Source organism: Pogona vitticeps, chromosome 1, assembly GCF_051106095.1.
Source record: "Pogona vitticeps strain Pit_001003342236 chromosome 1, PviZW2.1, whole genome shotgun sequence".
NCBI classification, from domain to species: domain Eukaryota; kingdom Metazoa; phylum Chordata; class Lepidosauria; order Squamata; family Agamidae; genus Pogona; species Pogona vitticeps.
The window spans coordinates 225734582-225752301 of NC_135783.1; the positions used below are offsets into that span (position 1 = coordinate 225734582).

At 38.8% G+C, this 17720-nt stretch overlaps 1 protein-coding gene across 2 annotated transcripts in view; it reads right to left on the reverse strand.

Annotated features, from left to right (window-relative positions):
- Positions 1 to 17720, reverse strand: part of MGAT5 (alpha-1,6-mannosylglycoprotein 6-beta-N-acetylglucosaminyltransferase) — a 148766-nt gene that overhangs the window by 59960 nt on the left and 71086 nt on the right. For both annotated transcript variants that reach the window (XM_072984188.2, XM_072984195.2), the window contains exon 3: positions 12098 to 12265. In XM_072984188.2, coding sequence (XP_072840289.1) covers positions 12098 to 12265 — 168 coding nt within the window. The remainder of the gene's footprint in view (positions 1 to 12097; positions 12266 to 17720) is intronic.

Genomic DNA, 17720 nt, shown 5'->3' on the forward strand with positions numbered 1-17720 from the left:
TTATTATTATTATTATTATTATTATTATTATTATTATTATTATTATTATTAAAAATACCACAGCCAATGAAAACTATAAAAACATTGACTGGTATTATATAACAGATACAAGTTTTAACCAAAAACCTAAATATCTGTTAAATGTTGCCGCAGTATTATGCTCTTCCTAATATTGCTGTTTTTTTTGTAGCTCTAATGGTGTTATTTCTGAGATCTGCAGTTGCTTATAGTACTGTGTGAAATTTCTTGATATTCTTCCCAAAGTCCCAATGACTACGGGGACCACTGAAGTATGTATCGTCCATAAGCGAGATGTTTTGATTGCCAGGTCTCTGTATTTTCTTAGTTTTTTCAATTCTTTATTTTTAACTCTGGCATCCCCAGGAATTACAATGTCAATGATCAAGACATTTTTTCGTTCTACTGTATTACTACTGTGTCTGGTGTGTTATGTTCAAGGTGTGTATCCGTTTGGATCCAGAAATCTCAGAAGATCTTGACTTTATCATTTTCTGAAACCTTCTCTATCTGATGTTCGCATGAGTTTTTGGAGGCCGGCAGGTTACATTTTTTGCATAATTACCAGTGCACTAATTTTGCCACTCATGTTTACCTTTGTAATCTGTTTGTGCAATCTTTGGACATTAACAGGCGAGGTGTGACACAATTTCATCTTTTGCTTGACAAGAGTTGACATTTGCTGTTAGTACTAATTCCTTGAATCTTAGCTTTCATCACATTAGTTTGGATTACTTGTTCTTGTGCAGCAAAAATCAAGCCTTTTGTTTCTTTCTCAATGGTACCCAATTTTACCATGCCTGTGCTGAATTACTGTTATGCCTTCCACCAATGTTTTTTAGATGATCCATAATTTCAACAATTATTTTCCTTTCTAGGTCATATATTTTACATAGTCTGGCTTTCACTTTTTCATTTTTAAGTCTTCCAAGTGTTTTAAGTTGCTAATGTCTGCACGTAATTTGTTTATTTTTTTTCCAGCTGAAGTTTCCATTTTAGAGTGCCAGGAGTTTTCTGGTTTTTTTTCCAGCTTGTAACCAGTTTCCATGGTTATTATGGTAGCTGTGCTACACATGAGCGGGTTTACTTTCTTTAGCATGTTGGTTGGGATTGTTCTGATCACTTTTGTTGTTTAGTCATTAAGTCGTGTCTGAAAATTTGTGACCTCATGGACCAGACCCCATGTCTTCCACTGCCTCCTGGAGTTTGGTCAAATTCATGTTGGTTGCTTCGATGACACTGTCCAACCATCTTATCCTCTGTCATCCCCTTCTCCTCTTGCCTTCACACTTTCCCAGCATCAGGGTCTTTTCCAGGGAGTCTTCTCTTCTCATGAGATGGCCAAAGTACTGGAGCCTCAGCTTCAGGATCTGAGCTTCCAATGAGCACTCAGGGTTGATTTCCTTCAAAATGGATAGGTTTGTTCTCTTTGCAGTCCAGGGGACTCTCAAGAGTCTCCTCCAGCATCACAATTCAAAAGCATCAATTCTTCAGCAGTCAGCCTTCTTTATAGTCCAGCTCTCACTTCCATACATCACTACTGGAAAAACCATAGCTCTGACTATGCAGACCTTTGTCAGCAAGGTGATGTCTCTGCTTTTTAAGATGCTATCTAAGTTTGTCATCTCTTTCCTCCCAAGAAGGAGGTGTCTTTTAATTTCATGGCTGCTGTCTCCATCTGCAGTGCTCATGGAGGCCAAGAAAGTAAAATCTGTCACTGCCTCCATATCTGCCCCTTCTATCTGCCAGGAGGTGATGGGACTAGTGGCCATGATCTTAGTTTTTTTTAATGCTGAGCTTCAGACCATTTGTGTGCTCTCCTCTTTCACCCTCATTAAAGAGGTTCTTTAATTCCTCCTCACTTTCTGTCATCAGAGTGGTATCATCTGCATATCTGAGGCTGTTGATATTTCTTCCAGTTTGGGAGTCCTCCAGTCCAGTCTGGAGGAATCTGTTCTTCACTTCCACTGTGTATTCATAAGGGATTTGGTTTAGATAATATCTGACTATCCCAGTGGTTTTTCCTACTTTCTTCAGTTTAAGCTTGAATTTTGCTATGAGAAGCTGCTGATCAGAGCCACAATCAGCTTCAGGTCTTGTTTTTGCTATCTGTATAGAGCTTCTCCATCTTTGGCTGCAGAGAACATAATCAATCTGATGTTATGATCACTACATTTGCATTTGTCAGTAGATCCGTTACTGGTTTACATTGTAATTGGTGCAAAATGGGGAGGCTTTGTCTTTCTGTGTTTTGGATAATATAGGTTAGTATTTTTTCCCTCAGTGATGTCTGCCATTCTGTCAACTCATAATTTCCAGGTTGTTCCATAGGTTTTTCCTCTATTGATACATTTCTCTTCCACTGTTGCATCTACCTATCCCTTCCATTTGTCTTCCATACTAAGGCCATTTTTATGTTGATTCTTCTTTTGCCACCTTTTCTAGTTCTCCCAAATCCAGTTCTGAAAACACTTTACTCTGGATGATAATCCTTCTCTGGTCCATCAATCATTGTTCAATTACATCCCTATTCATGTGTTTCCTTTTCCAAATTTCCATCATTATTTTTTTTGAAAACCATGGGCTATTGGGTTTGCCTTGTAATAGGATTTCATAATTTCTTAATTTTCAGTGGGAGTCCAAGTTTTGGGTTTACTTTGTTCCAGTAGCGTTGGAGCACCCTGTCCTGGTTCCTCAACAGGGTCTGCTGCTGCTATTGAAATTCTAATTTCCTTAGCATGTTCAGCTTCTCATCTGTCTTCCTATAGACCACTCTATTTCTACTTCATTCTACTGATTGTTTTTGATGGACCTATGGAGTAAAGGCATACAACATGACTCAAACCCATGAGAAGATGGTGGCAACCAGCACCTGTTGGATCACTTTAATATTATCTCTGGTAAACAGCTTTCCTTGGCATGGAAGGGTTACTTTCTATTTTTTGTAGGTTCATCCCTAGTGCAGCAACCTTGCTGAAACCAAGCACAGCCATATCTGATAACTTCATGAATGGGACACAATGTGTAAATCAATGTCTACCATCTCACATTCACCATGGAAGAAAGAAAATATAAACATCAAAAAAGCAGCAGCCTGTGGTCCTCTGAATATTGCTGGACTAAAATCCCAAGCATCCCTGACAAATGGCCATGATGGCTAATGCTGATGGGAACTACAGTCCAGGAAGAGCTGGAGAGTCACAACTCTGCCACCCAAGCAATAAATAAAATTACCGGCCTGCGACATTTCATGTAATAATTGATTTGTTAGTCTTTAAGGTGCCACAAGATTCTTTGTCTTTTTTTTTTTTTTTTGGCAACACACTAAGATGCCTACACTTCTGTAAAATGAGGAAACTGTTGGTGCTAGGCTGTAAAGGCACAATTTTATGATGAACTGTCTGTTTTGTTTCATGCTTTTTGCTCAACCAAAAACTCATTCCCCTAGATTAACTGTCAATATTCATGTGTATCTGTTACTCATTTAACTGCAAATGTATCTCTTTTACATTAAAAATTAATATTCTGTTTGTCATCGCCTCAGACATCCTGCAGAATTCCTACTGTTCAATTCTCTCCCCTCCCTCACAACCCAAGCTATTTCCATTATGAGAACAAGCGTTCAGAATTAGAACCTACTGTACATAGTAGCTGAGGCTGCACTTAATAGTTACTTTCTCCCCTCCTTTCTTATTTATACAGTCATTTACAGTATTTCCCTTCAGCTCACAAAAAGGATTTAGGCAGAAGTCTTATGAATTATGAAAACCTTTTCTTTTTGAATGGGATGGTAAAATACTTTTACAATTCCATGCCAACAGGAGCATTAGTGGCTTCTCAGAAATAAAGAGAACGGAATTCCTTCTGTTCTCAAAAAAAATACCTGCTGAGCTTGCAGCCTTCTGTGAATGCTTGACTGAAACAATTCAACTCTTAAAACACTCAAGTAACTATCAAGCTTCAAATTCCCAACACCATCTGGGGACCACCTACAGCTAACTTCGTTTTCCCTGATATGTTCAGTGTAAGAGACTGAAAAGTCAGAGACTCAGCTGGCCCCATGACCCCATTCAAACGGTTTTCCTTGTTCTGAGTCCTCCAAAGATTCACACACCAGCAGCAAGCCAAGAAAATGAAATGGATATGGAGAAAGAAAGTAACTACAGAATATTTAAAGGCCCGGTGCTGGAACGGAGGACAAACAATACAACAGTAAGCCACTGGATGGACTCAAATAACAGACCTCCAAAGAGCTGGACTAGTGCCCTGGCTCCTTGAGCAAATGCACCTCTCTGGAAAAAAAATTGTCAGGCGTATCAAGCAGCTTCACAGGCTTTTGGCTCAGCTCCACACTGAAGTTAGTCACTAGTTGTTACTGTACCTATATAAAATGATCTCTTTCTGTTTCAGTTGAATAAACAAAGTACCTCATGCATGCAACACACAAACACCATTCTTAGCTCTGACAGCCTGTTTCTGATTCACCTCCTGTTCATGCAAGCTTTCCTCTAATTCTCTCCAGCCATACTAGTGCCACTACCTACTCCTCTCTCCATATTTCCCTAAATAGCAGAGGAGTTGTGCATTGCTGGATCAGACTAAATATCTGCCCAGTTCAGCATTTTGTTCTCACAGTAACCAACTCAATGCTAACGGGAAGCCCACAAGCATAACAAGAGTGCAGCACTCTCCTACCTGTTCTTCCTGATATACCTTATCAGAAAGCAGAAGGGGGAAGAAATGTGTATAAAAGCTGAATACCTCTGATCCAAGAGGATATATATGTCAAGCATGACTAGTAGCCTCTCATAACCCCATGGTCTCTGAATTTGTTCACTTGCCTTTTAAAGACATCCAAGCTGTCAGCCATTACCAGCCTGAATTGCTTTTAGAATCAACCCCACATTGCCACACAGTGTCTCTTGATGAGATTTTGTTCACCAATGCTCACAGTATGTTCACAGGAACATACCACTGGTGGACTGTTCATTAAATTGTAAGTTGCAGTAGCCCTCATTGCTGACCAAAAGCAGGACGTATGGTAATAAGAAGGTTAGAGTCCGAGCGCATTCACAACTAGGAAGTGTACCACTCAGACAGTATGGCCCGTGAGAAAACAGGTTCACAGGCCTGCAATCCTCAAACTCACCTAATAACTAGCATGCAATTCAGAAACATCCCCATCTTATAAAAAATTAAAAGCAACAACACATTTGCAGTGAAGGATTCTCTATTATCACCAGTTTGCTGTAAGTACAGACATGGCCAAAAATGTTGGCACCCTTGCAATTCTGTCAGAAAATGCAATCCTTCTCTAAGAAAATTATTGCAGTTGCAAATGTTAAGGTACTCACATGTTCACTTCTTTGGTTTGCATTGGAAAACACAAAAACACAGGGAAGAAAAGTCAAATCTGATACAATCCCACACAGAAACCCAAGAATGCACTGGCCAAAATTATTGGTACCCTGTCTAAATTGTAAGAAATAATTGCTTTTCAAACATGTGATGATCCTTTAATTTTTATTTAGACACACCTGTCGCAAGTAAGAGGTGTGGGCAATATAGTAATCACACTTGCAACCAGTTAAGATGGAGAAAAGTTGACTCAACCTTTGTGTTGTGTGTGACACTGAGCATAGAGAAAAGAATTAAGTGTAGAGTAGTCTATGGATTTGAGAGAAAAAATTGTGGAAAAACATCAATAATCACAAGGCTACAAGTCCATCTCCAGAGATCTTAATGTTCTTGTATCCACTGCCATCAAGAGGTTTACAGCCCATGGCACTGTAGCTAACCTATCTGGACGTGGACAAAAGAGTAAAATTACTGAAAAATTACAAGAAAGGGTTGTTCAAATGGTGGATACAGAACCCAGATTAACTTCCTGACAAATTCAAGCTGATCTGCAGACACAGGGTACAACAGTGTCAGCTCACACTGTCCATCACCATCTGAATGGTGGAGACACCACTGCTGACACAAAGGCATAAAAAAGCAAGACTGGAGTATGCCAAAACTTATGTGACAAAACCACAATCCTTCTAGGAGAATGTACTGTGGACAGATGAAGACAAAAGTAAAGCTTTTTGGTCAAGGACATCATGGCACTGTTTACAGAAAAAGAAATGAGGCATTCAAAGAAAAGAATACAGTCCCTACAGTCAAACATGATGGACTTTCAAAGATGTTTTGAGGTTGCTTTGCTGCTTCTGGCACTGGATACCTTGACTATGTGAACAATATCATGAAATCTGATGATTACGAAAGAGTTTTGGGGTGCAACGTAGTGGCCAGTGTCAGAAAGCTATGTCTCCACCAAAGGCCATGGGTCTTCCAGCGGGACAATGACTCGAAATACACTTCAAAAAGCACTCAGAAATGGTTACAAATAAAGCACTGGAGAGTTCTGAAATGGCCAACAATGAGTCCAGATCTGAATCCCATAGAACACCTGTGGAGAGATCTCCAAACGGTATTTGGGAGAAGGCGTCTTTCAACTCTGAAGGCCCTGGAGCAGTTTGCAAAAGAAGAGTGGTCCAAAATTCCAGTAGAGAGGTGTAAGAAACTCACTCATGATTACAGGAAGCAATTGATTTCAGTTATTTTTTTCCAAAGGGGGTGCTATTAAGTTAAGGGTGCCAATAATTTTGTCCAGTGCATTCTTGGATTTCTGTGTGGGATTGTATCAGATTTGACTTTTCTTCTCTCTGCGTTTGTGTTGTTCCAAAGCAAACCAAAGAAATGAACATGTGAGTACCAAAACATTTGCAACGGCAACAATTTTCTGAAAGAAGGGTTGCATTTTATGACAGAATTGCAAGGGTGCCAATATTTTTGGCCATGACTGTATGTAAACCTCAAAAATTCTTAACACCCTCTGTAAAAATTGATCAGTAAGTAACAACTTAGTGAAGAATGAATAAGACTATGGAGTACTTTGCACTTTTAAGAGCATAACAGAAATCTGCAAACATATTATGGAATGTCTCTAAACTAGAGATGAGTATCTTGGTTCATGATCCACTGAAGTTTAGAAACCACAAATTTATGAATTATCCAAAATGAACCACAAAATAGGTTGTCCATTCATTCGGGATATTTTATTATATCGCTTTAATGCCATTTTTTTTATTGCTAGCCGCCCAGAGTAGACTTGGGTCTAAATGGGCAGGTTATAAATTTAATAAACAAACAAATAAATAAAATCTTTTTTAAAACTCTGCTATCTCTTCCTCCACTGTCACTACCATGTTGAGAGACCAGTCTCTGCACTTGTCCCCACCTCTGAGCTGAGAGGCAGTGACATGCACAAAGACCACCTAACAACAGCGGGGCTCTCAAGATGGTGGATCCAGTGGAGGAAGAGGAAGCAGTGGCAAGAAAAGGTAGGAATGTGATGGGGAAGTGGGAAGGAGGCGGGGAGCAGGTTGTGCAGGAGCAATGAACCAAGAGGTCTGGAAATCACTAAAAATTCATTGGTTCACGAAAGTTTGGGTTCTCTAGTTTGGACGAACCCAAACTGATCTGAATCAACGAATCAGTGATTTTTTTTTTTTTTACTAATTTCCTGGTTTGTTGTTAACTTGATGCTCATCTCTACTCTAAACATGTGCTTGTAGTGGACATTTTGGGCATGGCATTGACAGTTGTTCAATCACAGAAATACAGTAACTTCAGAGTAGCTATCATGATCACAATCTCTTTTTATGTTGAAGAGAACTCTCTTTTCTGCACCCTGCTTCAATAGAAATCAGTACTTCTGTTAAATGTTACAAAAACATACACTGCTACTTGGTATTATGTTGCTATTTCTTATCTAAATCTGTCTCTGACCTTACGGTAGCTACGAAAAATTCAGCTGCTGGTGTTCAGCAGGCCATTAGTCCATCAATGTCAGTTCCCATTTGGTAAAAGGAGATAATTTAAAGACTTAAATTATCCCATTTTAACAAATTTTGTTTTCAAAGGACCATTGCAAAAAGACCAAACTCTCTGAAGTGCAAAGTAAAAATGACACCATGAAAATTCATGGTGTCATATGCCAGTGGGACAACAGAGAGACATAATGAGCTAAAACTCTTTGAGGAAAGCACTTGACTCACCATGTTAAAACAAGAGGCAGCTGATCTGTCACATCATACGGGGGGGACCTAAAACACTAGATTTTAAGGGGAAAGAGTCAAGGGCGATGTTTTAAACATGATTAAAAATACCCCTCAAAACTGAAGCAAGTTAGTGAATGACTGAAGGCAAGGTACAAAAGGATATCAAGAGTTATGTCCCACCCAGTGTGCTTTGACTTGCTAGTAAGTAGCAACGTATTAGCAACTTAACAGAATTCTACTTATTTAATAAAATTGTAGCTATTATTTCATCTCCAATGTCTTCTGGAAGCCTTTCCTAACCTTCCAGATGTTTCAGGCTATAACCCCCATTAGCTTTAGTCATTATGGTCAGGGCTGACAGAAGCTGAGGTCCAAAATTCCTGGAGGAAATAAGAATTGGGAAGCTTGCCTTTTGGGCTTCAAAATGCTGTCCTCCACTGGTTTACCCCCCGCCTCTATTATTTATTGTTAAAATGTTTTGGGAAGGAAAGGAAGGAACTGATTTCCACCAAAAAGCAACTAGTGCACTACCTCCATTTTCCTACAAAGTTCAGTCTTCATTGGGCTCTTTAAATTAAGTTTTAGTGAGGGCTCCATCTCTACAAGCCTATAAATATGTAGTCAGAAAGCCTTCCCTTTTTATCCATGCTATTTTAAAGTCTTGTTTTTTCTTCTTGAATATTTATTAATTTCAGTCTCTGATGCCATGACTCTATGAAAAGGGAACCCAAGGGAGCCTCAGAACCTGAAAGGTAGAGGGGATTAGGAAGCTTTCAATTAGTTTAAATTATTTCCAGCACTTGGATCCAGCTTATGCTGGCACAACTATACCAACAGCATGTTGCCTACATCATCATCATCATCATCATCATCATCATCATCATCATCATCATCATCATCATCATCATCATCATCATCATCATCATCATCATCATCATGTGCTCAAGTCAATTCTGACTCTTTTCACAATTTCACATACACATAACAAATTACCTAAGTTAAAATTCAGCAAATGACATCCTGCTTTCCATTTGGTCCATGTGACATCGACTTCATATAGGTCTAACATGCTAATTTGCATACTCTGGAACTCTTCAAATATCCTCACATTGCATATCGCAGCTGCCACTGCATACAGGGACTTTAAAAGAGATGAAGTCTAACAACATCTAGAGAGCCACGTTTCCTCACTCCTAAAGAAAGGATGTACCTTAGACCAAAGTCAGACCTACCATCTGTGAAACCTACCTTGATTTAGATTCCTGCACTGAGCAGGTGTTTGGACTTATTAGCCTTACAGGACCCTTCCAACTCAATTATTGTATGCTACTGCTGTCTACTCTGAATGGCAACAAAGAAGCCATTAGTTTGCCTCAGCCTGGCTATCTCTGATCTATTAAATGAGCATGCTATGTATTAAAAGTGAGAAAGCATGTGGAGCTAGTGACCGGTTACAGTGGTGCCTCGCACAACGATTGCTTCATACAACGATGAATTCACACAGCGATGGGTTTTTTTGAGGAATTTCCCCCATCGTTTAACGATGTTCTCTATGGGGGAATTTCACTTAACAATGTCCCTTTTTGCTCATTTAAAAGTCTCTTAAAATGTTTGAAACCTGTTTTAAATGCTTGGATTCCATAGTGCACCTTGTGAAACATGTGCAAACTTAATTTGGTTTTGTTCTGAGTCTTCATTAATTTTTGGTGATTTTTTTATTTTCCCCATTTAAATCAATTGAATGGACAGTTCAATGCATTTAAATAGGGAAAACAAAAAATCACCAAAAATTAAGGACGACTCAGAACAACACCAAATTAAGTTTGCATAGGGTTCAGGAGGTGGGCTAACGACTGCAAGCATTTAAAACCTGTTCCAAACATTGTAAGGCACTTTTAAATGAGCAAAAACGGACTTCGCAAAGCCATTGAAATGTATTGAGTCGGCTTCAATACATTCCAATGGAGGAAACATTGTTTCACTCAACGATGTTTCCTATGGGTTTTTTCACTTAAAGACGGCAATCCGTTCCAATTGGAATGGATTAACCGGTTTTCAATGCATTCCTATGGGAAATGGTGTTTCACAGAACGATGTTTCACACAACGTTGATTTTTTTGAAACTAATTAACATTGTTGTGTGAGGCACCACTGTACTTACTTAACTAATGTCCTTAATAACATGCTGTTCTGCACAAGGATCCCTTACGGTCCCTACCAAAACTCGACAGTGTAAAACTGGTCACTGGCAAGTGACTCTGGCAGCAATACTGAGTGCTCATGGTATCATTTGGCAAAAACCCACTTCCTGCCCAGGTTTTGCCAGTTTATACTAGTCAATAACATAATAATTCTACTCTTCTCTTTCAATAGTGCAGAACACACCCAGGAAACTGTTGCGACATATATCTCTTTGGACCGAACTATATGTCAGGGGCGAATTTGCATTCCTTCTGATTAATTCTGACAATGGGATTTCCCAAGAAGTATGTGCCTCAACAAGCAGACTTGCACATCAAGTTCATATTAGTCCAACAACAAGAGACATTAACTGCAAGAATAATTTAAAACTCTGAAAACATTAAATCTTTTTAAAAATCATGTCTAGTTAGATTTTCACATAAATACAATAAAACATATTATAGTAGTAACATGCCAAAACTTGCACAGAAATGCAAAAAAAAACACCCTTAAAGTATTTCCAGTGTTCTCTGAATCTTATTTTAAAAAAAAAAATCCCTCGACACAGAAGAATTGGTCAAAAAGATCTATGCTGCATTGATCTAAATCACATCTGATCACTTACAAACAAATTCCTTTTATTAACATTGTTAATTTTAAAACTAGATGACAAATACCAGGGACAGAGAAGCTCGTGCAAGTGAGGAGGACTGGATCATCTTCTATCACTGGTTCCGTGGCAACAGAAGCTGGTGATCCCAGTGTTGCACTCTGACTTTTAGTCTGAACCTTGAACATATTTGCAAGGCGCTAAACATATTTGTGAGACAGGGTTCAGCCTTTCAGATAGCTCCTGTAATGTCTGGACTAAGACGCAGAGTAAGTTCACCATCCTTGTGGCACTGAAGTCAACAGCCCCCACTGTTCCATGGGCTAGACAATGTCTGCACACCTAATGTCCCACTGTGGAAGAGGTTATCTAGCTGATATTTCACTCACCTTCTCCCATTCAGAAGTGGACAAAGAATGAATTGGCCTTATGTGACTTTTACAGAGGCCAGCTGAGCCCTGAGGTCAAGGATAATGCTTTTGAGATAAGACCCTGAAAAGCAGCCCAAAGTTGTTAGGTCTCCTGACCTAAAGTTTGACAACTGTGCTTCTGAACTAACAACCCTAGGCTGATCTGGCAATTCTATAGGCTAGGTGACCTCTCTTTTTTATTTTTATTCTTTTAGGACCATTTAGTGTTTTATCTGTTGCCCTTGTTTTTCTATTTTATTATTATTTTAATATCATTTTTTATTCTTTTCAATGGGGGTAGAGTTTTGGGGGAATGGAATTTGGAGTTGGGGGGTAGGTATGGATAGGGAAAGGGAAAGGGTAAAATTCCAGAGAGGAAGACAGTACATATACATCAACTTATACAATTATACTAGAAAGAAAGATAGAACGAAAAGCAACAATTTTTCCAGTATTACTATACAGTATTTACTAATCTATCTTTTCCCTAGTTGGACCTTCACATTCTTCTTTCATCTATGCTTTCCTGTTTTGATATTTTATTATGTCCTCCTTTAACTCTTTTTATCCCAGTTTATTTTCTCCTCTTCCTTTACTGATCATCTAAGACAGGGGAGAAACTTGGAGAAACTTTTTACCCTGAGGGCCACACCGAATACTTCCAAGATCTTAGATGGCCGAAGGAACAGGAACGTACACGCATACGTCCCCCTGCATGTGCGCATGCACAGACACATGCACACACACCCCTCCACAATTTCCACACCTACCTGCAACATTGAGCTTTTCAGCCATTCCTGAACTGGGAGCAGCAGTACCGGTACTGTTTGTGGAATTTGCACCTGTGCCATTGATTACAAGGTTCTCCACTTTGGACTCAAGCTTCCCAATACGCTGCAGGATATTATCCAGCAAGACAGCAAGCGTTTTCTTCAAATCTAAACCAGGAAAATTAAACAAAACTGGTTAGCATATGTGAAAACACAGCAACACACATACACCCTGATATTCTCATTAGGCAAACACAGCAATGTTATAACATTCTTCAAGCCTCTCTTTGGTTTACCTGAAACTTCTTTCTGCCTTTTTAAATCATCCAAGTCTGAAACCATCTGGTTACATACAAAGCTGCTCACAAATACAAAGTCTTGGTGCACAACTTTGACCCCAATTCCTCTTCATTTAGCTATTCCATTGACTGACTAAGTTGCTTCATTCAGTTCCATGGCAGGGTAAGTGCGGCTAAAAGTTTACTTCTTGTAAACATGTGTTCTGCAGCTCAAAATAGGCATATGGCGTGCTTATTTCAGGCAACTCATTTCTGAAATGAAGTACTATTCTTCATAAAAATCTAGATAAAGAACTAAATGAAACCTGTAACATTCTTGATGCTGCCAAATTTTATATAAGGTAAAGGTAAAGGTTCCCCTTGACAAATTGTCCAGCCGTCTCTGACTCTAGGGGGCGATGCTCATCCATGATGCTCTAACTCCTACATTTCCTACAGACACTACAATGACATTATTGACCCACTGAGCAGGTTCAGTAAAAGATACTTCAAAAGAAATGCCAGGCAGAAGAAGAAATGTTAAATATACAGTATACAGTATATACACACACATATATACCTCAACAATTGAAGATTTCCTTAGGATTCTAACACATATTGGAGCTTTATATACTGTACTGTAGTTATAGAATCGTCTGAAGTATAGGCTTCACAGTTTGAATGCTCAGGTCAGTTGTGAATATGCTAGATGATCTTAAGCATACCATTACTTATCAATTTAAATTTCTCAGTACCAATCTTATAACAGGAGTTTAAAATACCTTACACAGCTGCATGAAACACTTGGAAAACCTTAATAAATTATACATATACTTGAACATTTTTTCCAGGTTCAAATTAATGTTCAAAACCTCTGTTCATTTCTGGTAACTCATTTGAGTTGGTAATTAAGGATCACGTAATTTAACATGCAGTAATCAAAATCCTGCATTCAGTATTTGCATTGCTGGGAACAGAATGGGGCAATCAGCTTTAACCTAGAACTGTAAGTAGTATCATTACGTCACGTCTGAGACTTCTGAACATTTAACAGACACCACTTGAATTTACACTTTGCAACGGTCCTAGAGAAAGTTACCATAGAAAACAAGTTTCTCCGGGAGTGGGGCAGAGGATAAAAGCAGATTTTTCTCATGGCTGAACAGAGGACATACAGAATCAAAAGCCATGACAATTATAACCTAACCACAAGGCAAGTTAAGTGCAAATCTCTGTGGGCCATTTAAAACAAAAACAAAATGCACAGCCCCTTAGGACATGTACCTTGCTCCCTACGTACATGGAATCAAGGTACAGCCTAGTGTTCAGCGTTATGGAGTTTCTCTTAGTATAAATGTCTGGTCTTGGTGAAGAGGAAATCAGTGCACCATAATCTTCTACATGAATTTGGTTTGACATCTAGGGCAGCACAAATTTGACTTGGTTTGCAGTATAAAGGAGAAACACAATACAAACTAGCGTTGCCTGCAGCCTGCCAGAGACAAACAGGAGTTACAGAACAAGGGCTTCTTGTTACGTGAACCGCAAAAGCGATGCAACTGTCAGCTGCCATGGGGATGGTGACCTCAACCTCTCAAGCAAAGGCATTCACAAGAACAGCAGAATCTTGTCAGAAATTGAGACACGGTGTAACAAAAGCAGCATGGCACCTCAGCATCCCTGGCATCTGTCCTAAAGAGGTGCTTTCATTTCAGACAGTGAAGGGGAAGCAGATACTGAAGCCACAAAGGAATGGCTGTGAGCTCTAACCTCGGTGCTATGCCCACTCTGGGGCATTACAACCTTTTATCTCTCTGTCTCTCTCTTGGCCAGATGAACTGACAAACCCAGTAAGATTTCGAAATGATAAGAAGAACCTTTGTAAGTAGAGACAAGGCGAACAACTAACTGGCAGCTAGATTTCCAGAGAATCTCCAAAGAGGCAGCTGCCTTCCGGCAAAACAAACAGAAAGGTTAGAAAGTGAAAATCAACAACATGCAGAACACACACAGTCAATGTGGTACTTAAAGGGCCACTGCAAACATTCAAGAAATTGAGAACACTATTGTTTTCCGAAAAGGTTTTTGAAGACTGGGTGGAATCTTGAGGGTTTCCATCCCACCCCGTCCAGTCTTCTCTACACAGTGTTTCTTCCTCTGTCCCTCTCATTCTCCCTCCCACAGCCGTCCCATTTTAATTAGGAGTATACACTTCACTAAAATGTATGGTCAGAAATTGACAAAAGCAGGTTTTCAACCCATAAAGGAAAGAATATGCTCAAATATGCTCTTCATATATGATGCGAAAGCTTGATCTGCTGAACAACCAAAATCTAAAAATAGAAAAATGCTCCTAGTTGTTAGGCAGCAATTCATCACTTATGATATGGGATGATTGCTTTCATGATCAGTGGGAAAAGAATCACTTATACACAGGCAATTTTTATGTAACAATTTGTGTCATATTGTGCAACTATATTTTATGTATTTTATCCATTTCTTTTAATATTTTTTGAATCTGATGAAAGCTGTGAAGAGATACTTGAGACAGCAATTAAAGTACTAAGTGATGTTAGCAATACACAGATGAACCAATTATTTTTTAAGTATTGAGAACTGAGATTTTTTAAAAAAACAATGATATAAAGAGGCAAAAGAATTGCCTTTAGTTAGATTTTCAGGTCTACAACAGAACAAAATATGAGCTTTTCTCATGTTTCTGCTCCATGATGTAATGTGGCTATATAAACAGAACCTGCAGCTCTAATCCACCAGCCTTTTGCTGCCTTTCGTTATTATTATTAATGGTATCAAATCTTCTCCAAGATGTTTCCTTCTTAAGCACATGATTTTATTGTCTCTGTCACCCCTCACCATCTGGTGCCCTCCATATTGTCTTATGAATTATAAGGCATGTCCTTCTAATTTAAAAAAAAAGGAAAAAAGAACAGTACTTAGCATAAACAGCTGAGAACACTAATGTTACTTGTAACTTCAGTGGGAGTTGTGTTAGCCTGTTGCAACACATCTTTAGACACTGAAGACAGTTATTTGGATCATGATTTTTTATGCTGCAGCCCATTTGGTGCATCTCAAGCTTTGTTTCCAGATTTAGACATCTGTAATACTGACCTCTTATAAAAATCTAGTGTTTAAATGTTGTTCTGCCATCTCAGATGGTAACAGTCCTCTTACTTAGGATTATAAACCCTAACTTGTCTTATCTTCATAAACAAACATGAGAAATCCTATACACTGGTGAGGATGGCAAGGAATTTACTGGTGATGTCAACAGAAGTAAAAACAAAACTGGCACTACTTAAAGGTGATTTTAGGGTATATGCAAATTATATACAATGCAATGAAGTCCCATGTGCCCTGAAATTAACAAAAGAAGCCTTTAATAAGCAGTGAGTTCCCACTGTTGGCGACATCATCCCCACTGCACACGCACAGTGAGACAACAGGATTTTAGCCAATGTTTTGTGTGGAAAATGCCAGTTTTTCAACATAATTAACCATTTTTGAACACAACTGTGTAATCCTACAGTGTTCCAAAACAACTGACTGATTTCAGAGCCTGAAATACTAAATTGGTTGTTTGTATCTTTGTCAATAATCAGCTAGTCCTTCCCCGTTTGATATATGCATGTAGTCTGCTTCTCAAAGGAAAGGGCACTAGAGGGATTGCATACAAATCACAGTAGAAAATAAAGCTATCCTTTTGTTTCAGTGTAAGCAAGGAATCTCATGGGGCTCTAAAAATCCTCACCAAAGCTGCTTATCCTGCTAAGACAGTCTAAATGGATGAGAATAAGGAATTCAATGAGAATTCTTTCCAGTTCGTCCTTCCCTCCTCTTAAACCCCAATTTCCATGGGAGGCAACAAATGCCTTTTCCTAACAGATAATGCACCACTATGAATGTTTATCAGATACAGGGAACCCTGGAAAGAGTTGTTTCCCACTTCTCCTTGAGTTTTAACAGTTGTACTATTGCCAGGAAAGAAGTCTGTCTCACTTGTTTTTTCTGTATTCCTTAATATCACTGGTAGATAAGCAAGTAAGTGTCAGTAAGTGCTTTGGAAGTAAGGGAAGAAAGAGAAATAGGCAATCAGCTTCTCAGCGAAGAACAGCGTGAGATATAAGCTCTCTTCCTATACTTCTCTCCTATTTCAAATAGTTGGTTCAAAGAGCATACTGAATAAATTTAAATAAATTGAAATGATTACAGAGGTACTGCCCCAAGATTCTACTTCTGGATGTTACTTCTGCTACAAATGTATGATTTAAAACAAAGGTCAGTGTAAGAAAAACCTTTCTTCAGACTTCCAATATACCAGCACTAGAGATACTGCAGTCCCTTGGCTCTACAGTTTGATGATTCATCTCTGTTTCTCTACAACTGATGTGGCTACCCTTCTGCACTTAGTGTGATTTGTATACTGGGTTTTTCTGAATAAAATTACTGGGGTGGAGACGGTCTTCAAAATATCAACAAACTTTCTGTAGCTGGCTGGGTCCCAAAACTAACCCAGAAACTTGTTGGTTTTCATTTACGTACAGAATCAACTCATGGAACTGCTTTGCATGATAAATAGGACACGGATCTAATGTTGATTGAAAGCTTAACAAGGTTAATAATTCTTTCCCTTCAAATGCACTAGTTATGTTGACACCCCTTCACATTTTTGTGGATGCGTTGTTTCCTCTCACCACTAGTCAGAAAGGTTATTTCAACTACTGCATCGAAGGCTTCAGGATCTCCTCAAATGCAATGTTTGCTGATGCCAGAAATATGCATCGCTTGATTAATAATAAAAAATAATTACATATTGTTAAGTTTATTCTAGTGTGCAGCAATCCTTTTTAGGGTTTCTCCAGTACTCATTATCCCACCTTCTGGTTCAACAGGAAGGCTCAAGACAGTTCACAAGACATTCTTTCCACAACTATTAAAATGTATATCATATGGAGATTCCAAAATCATTTTTGAGGCAATTTCTTTATAGGTCAAACAAAATTGTACAAAAAGTGTGGAGAGGCACACAAAAGTATTCAAGGTTTGAGGAGCATTTCCTCTTCACCAAGGAAGGTGTTAAAAGCAAATGGCATGTGAGGAAGCTCCAATACGCTTGTGTACTTTTGTTTGCTTTTGTATACTTTGTACCTGTTTGGCTGATCCATAAAAATATCACCTCAAGATGGACTCCGGAATTTATTTTGTGCCAACACAACTATCACTGCTTTTGTTTCTAATTACAGGCTGTAACTTCCAACTGATGGTGATTCTATAAAGTAGTGACTCTGAAGGAGTTAACAAGCTGGATGGACAGCTCAATGAAC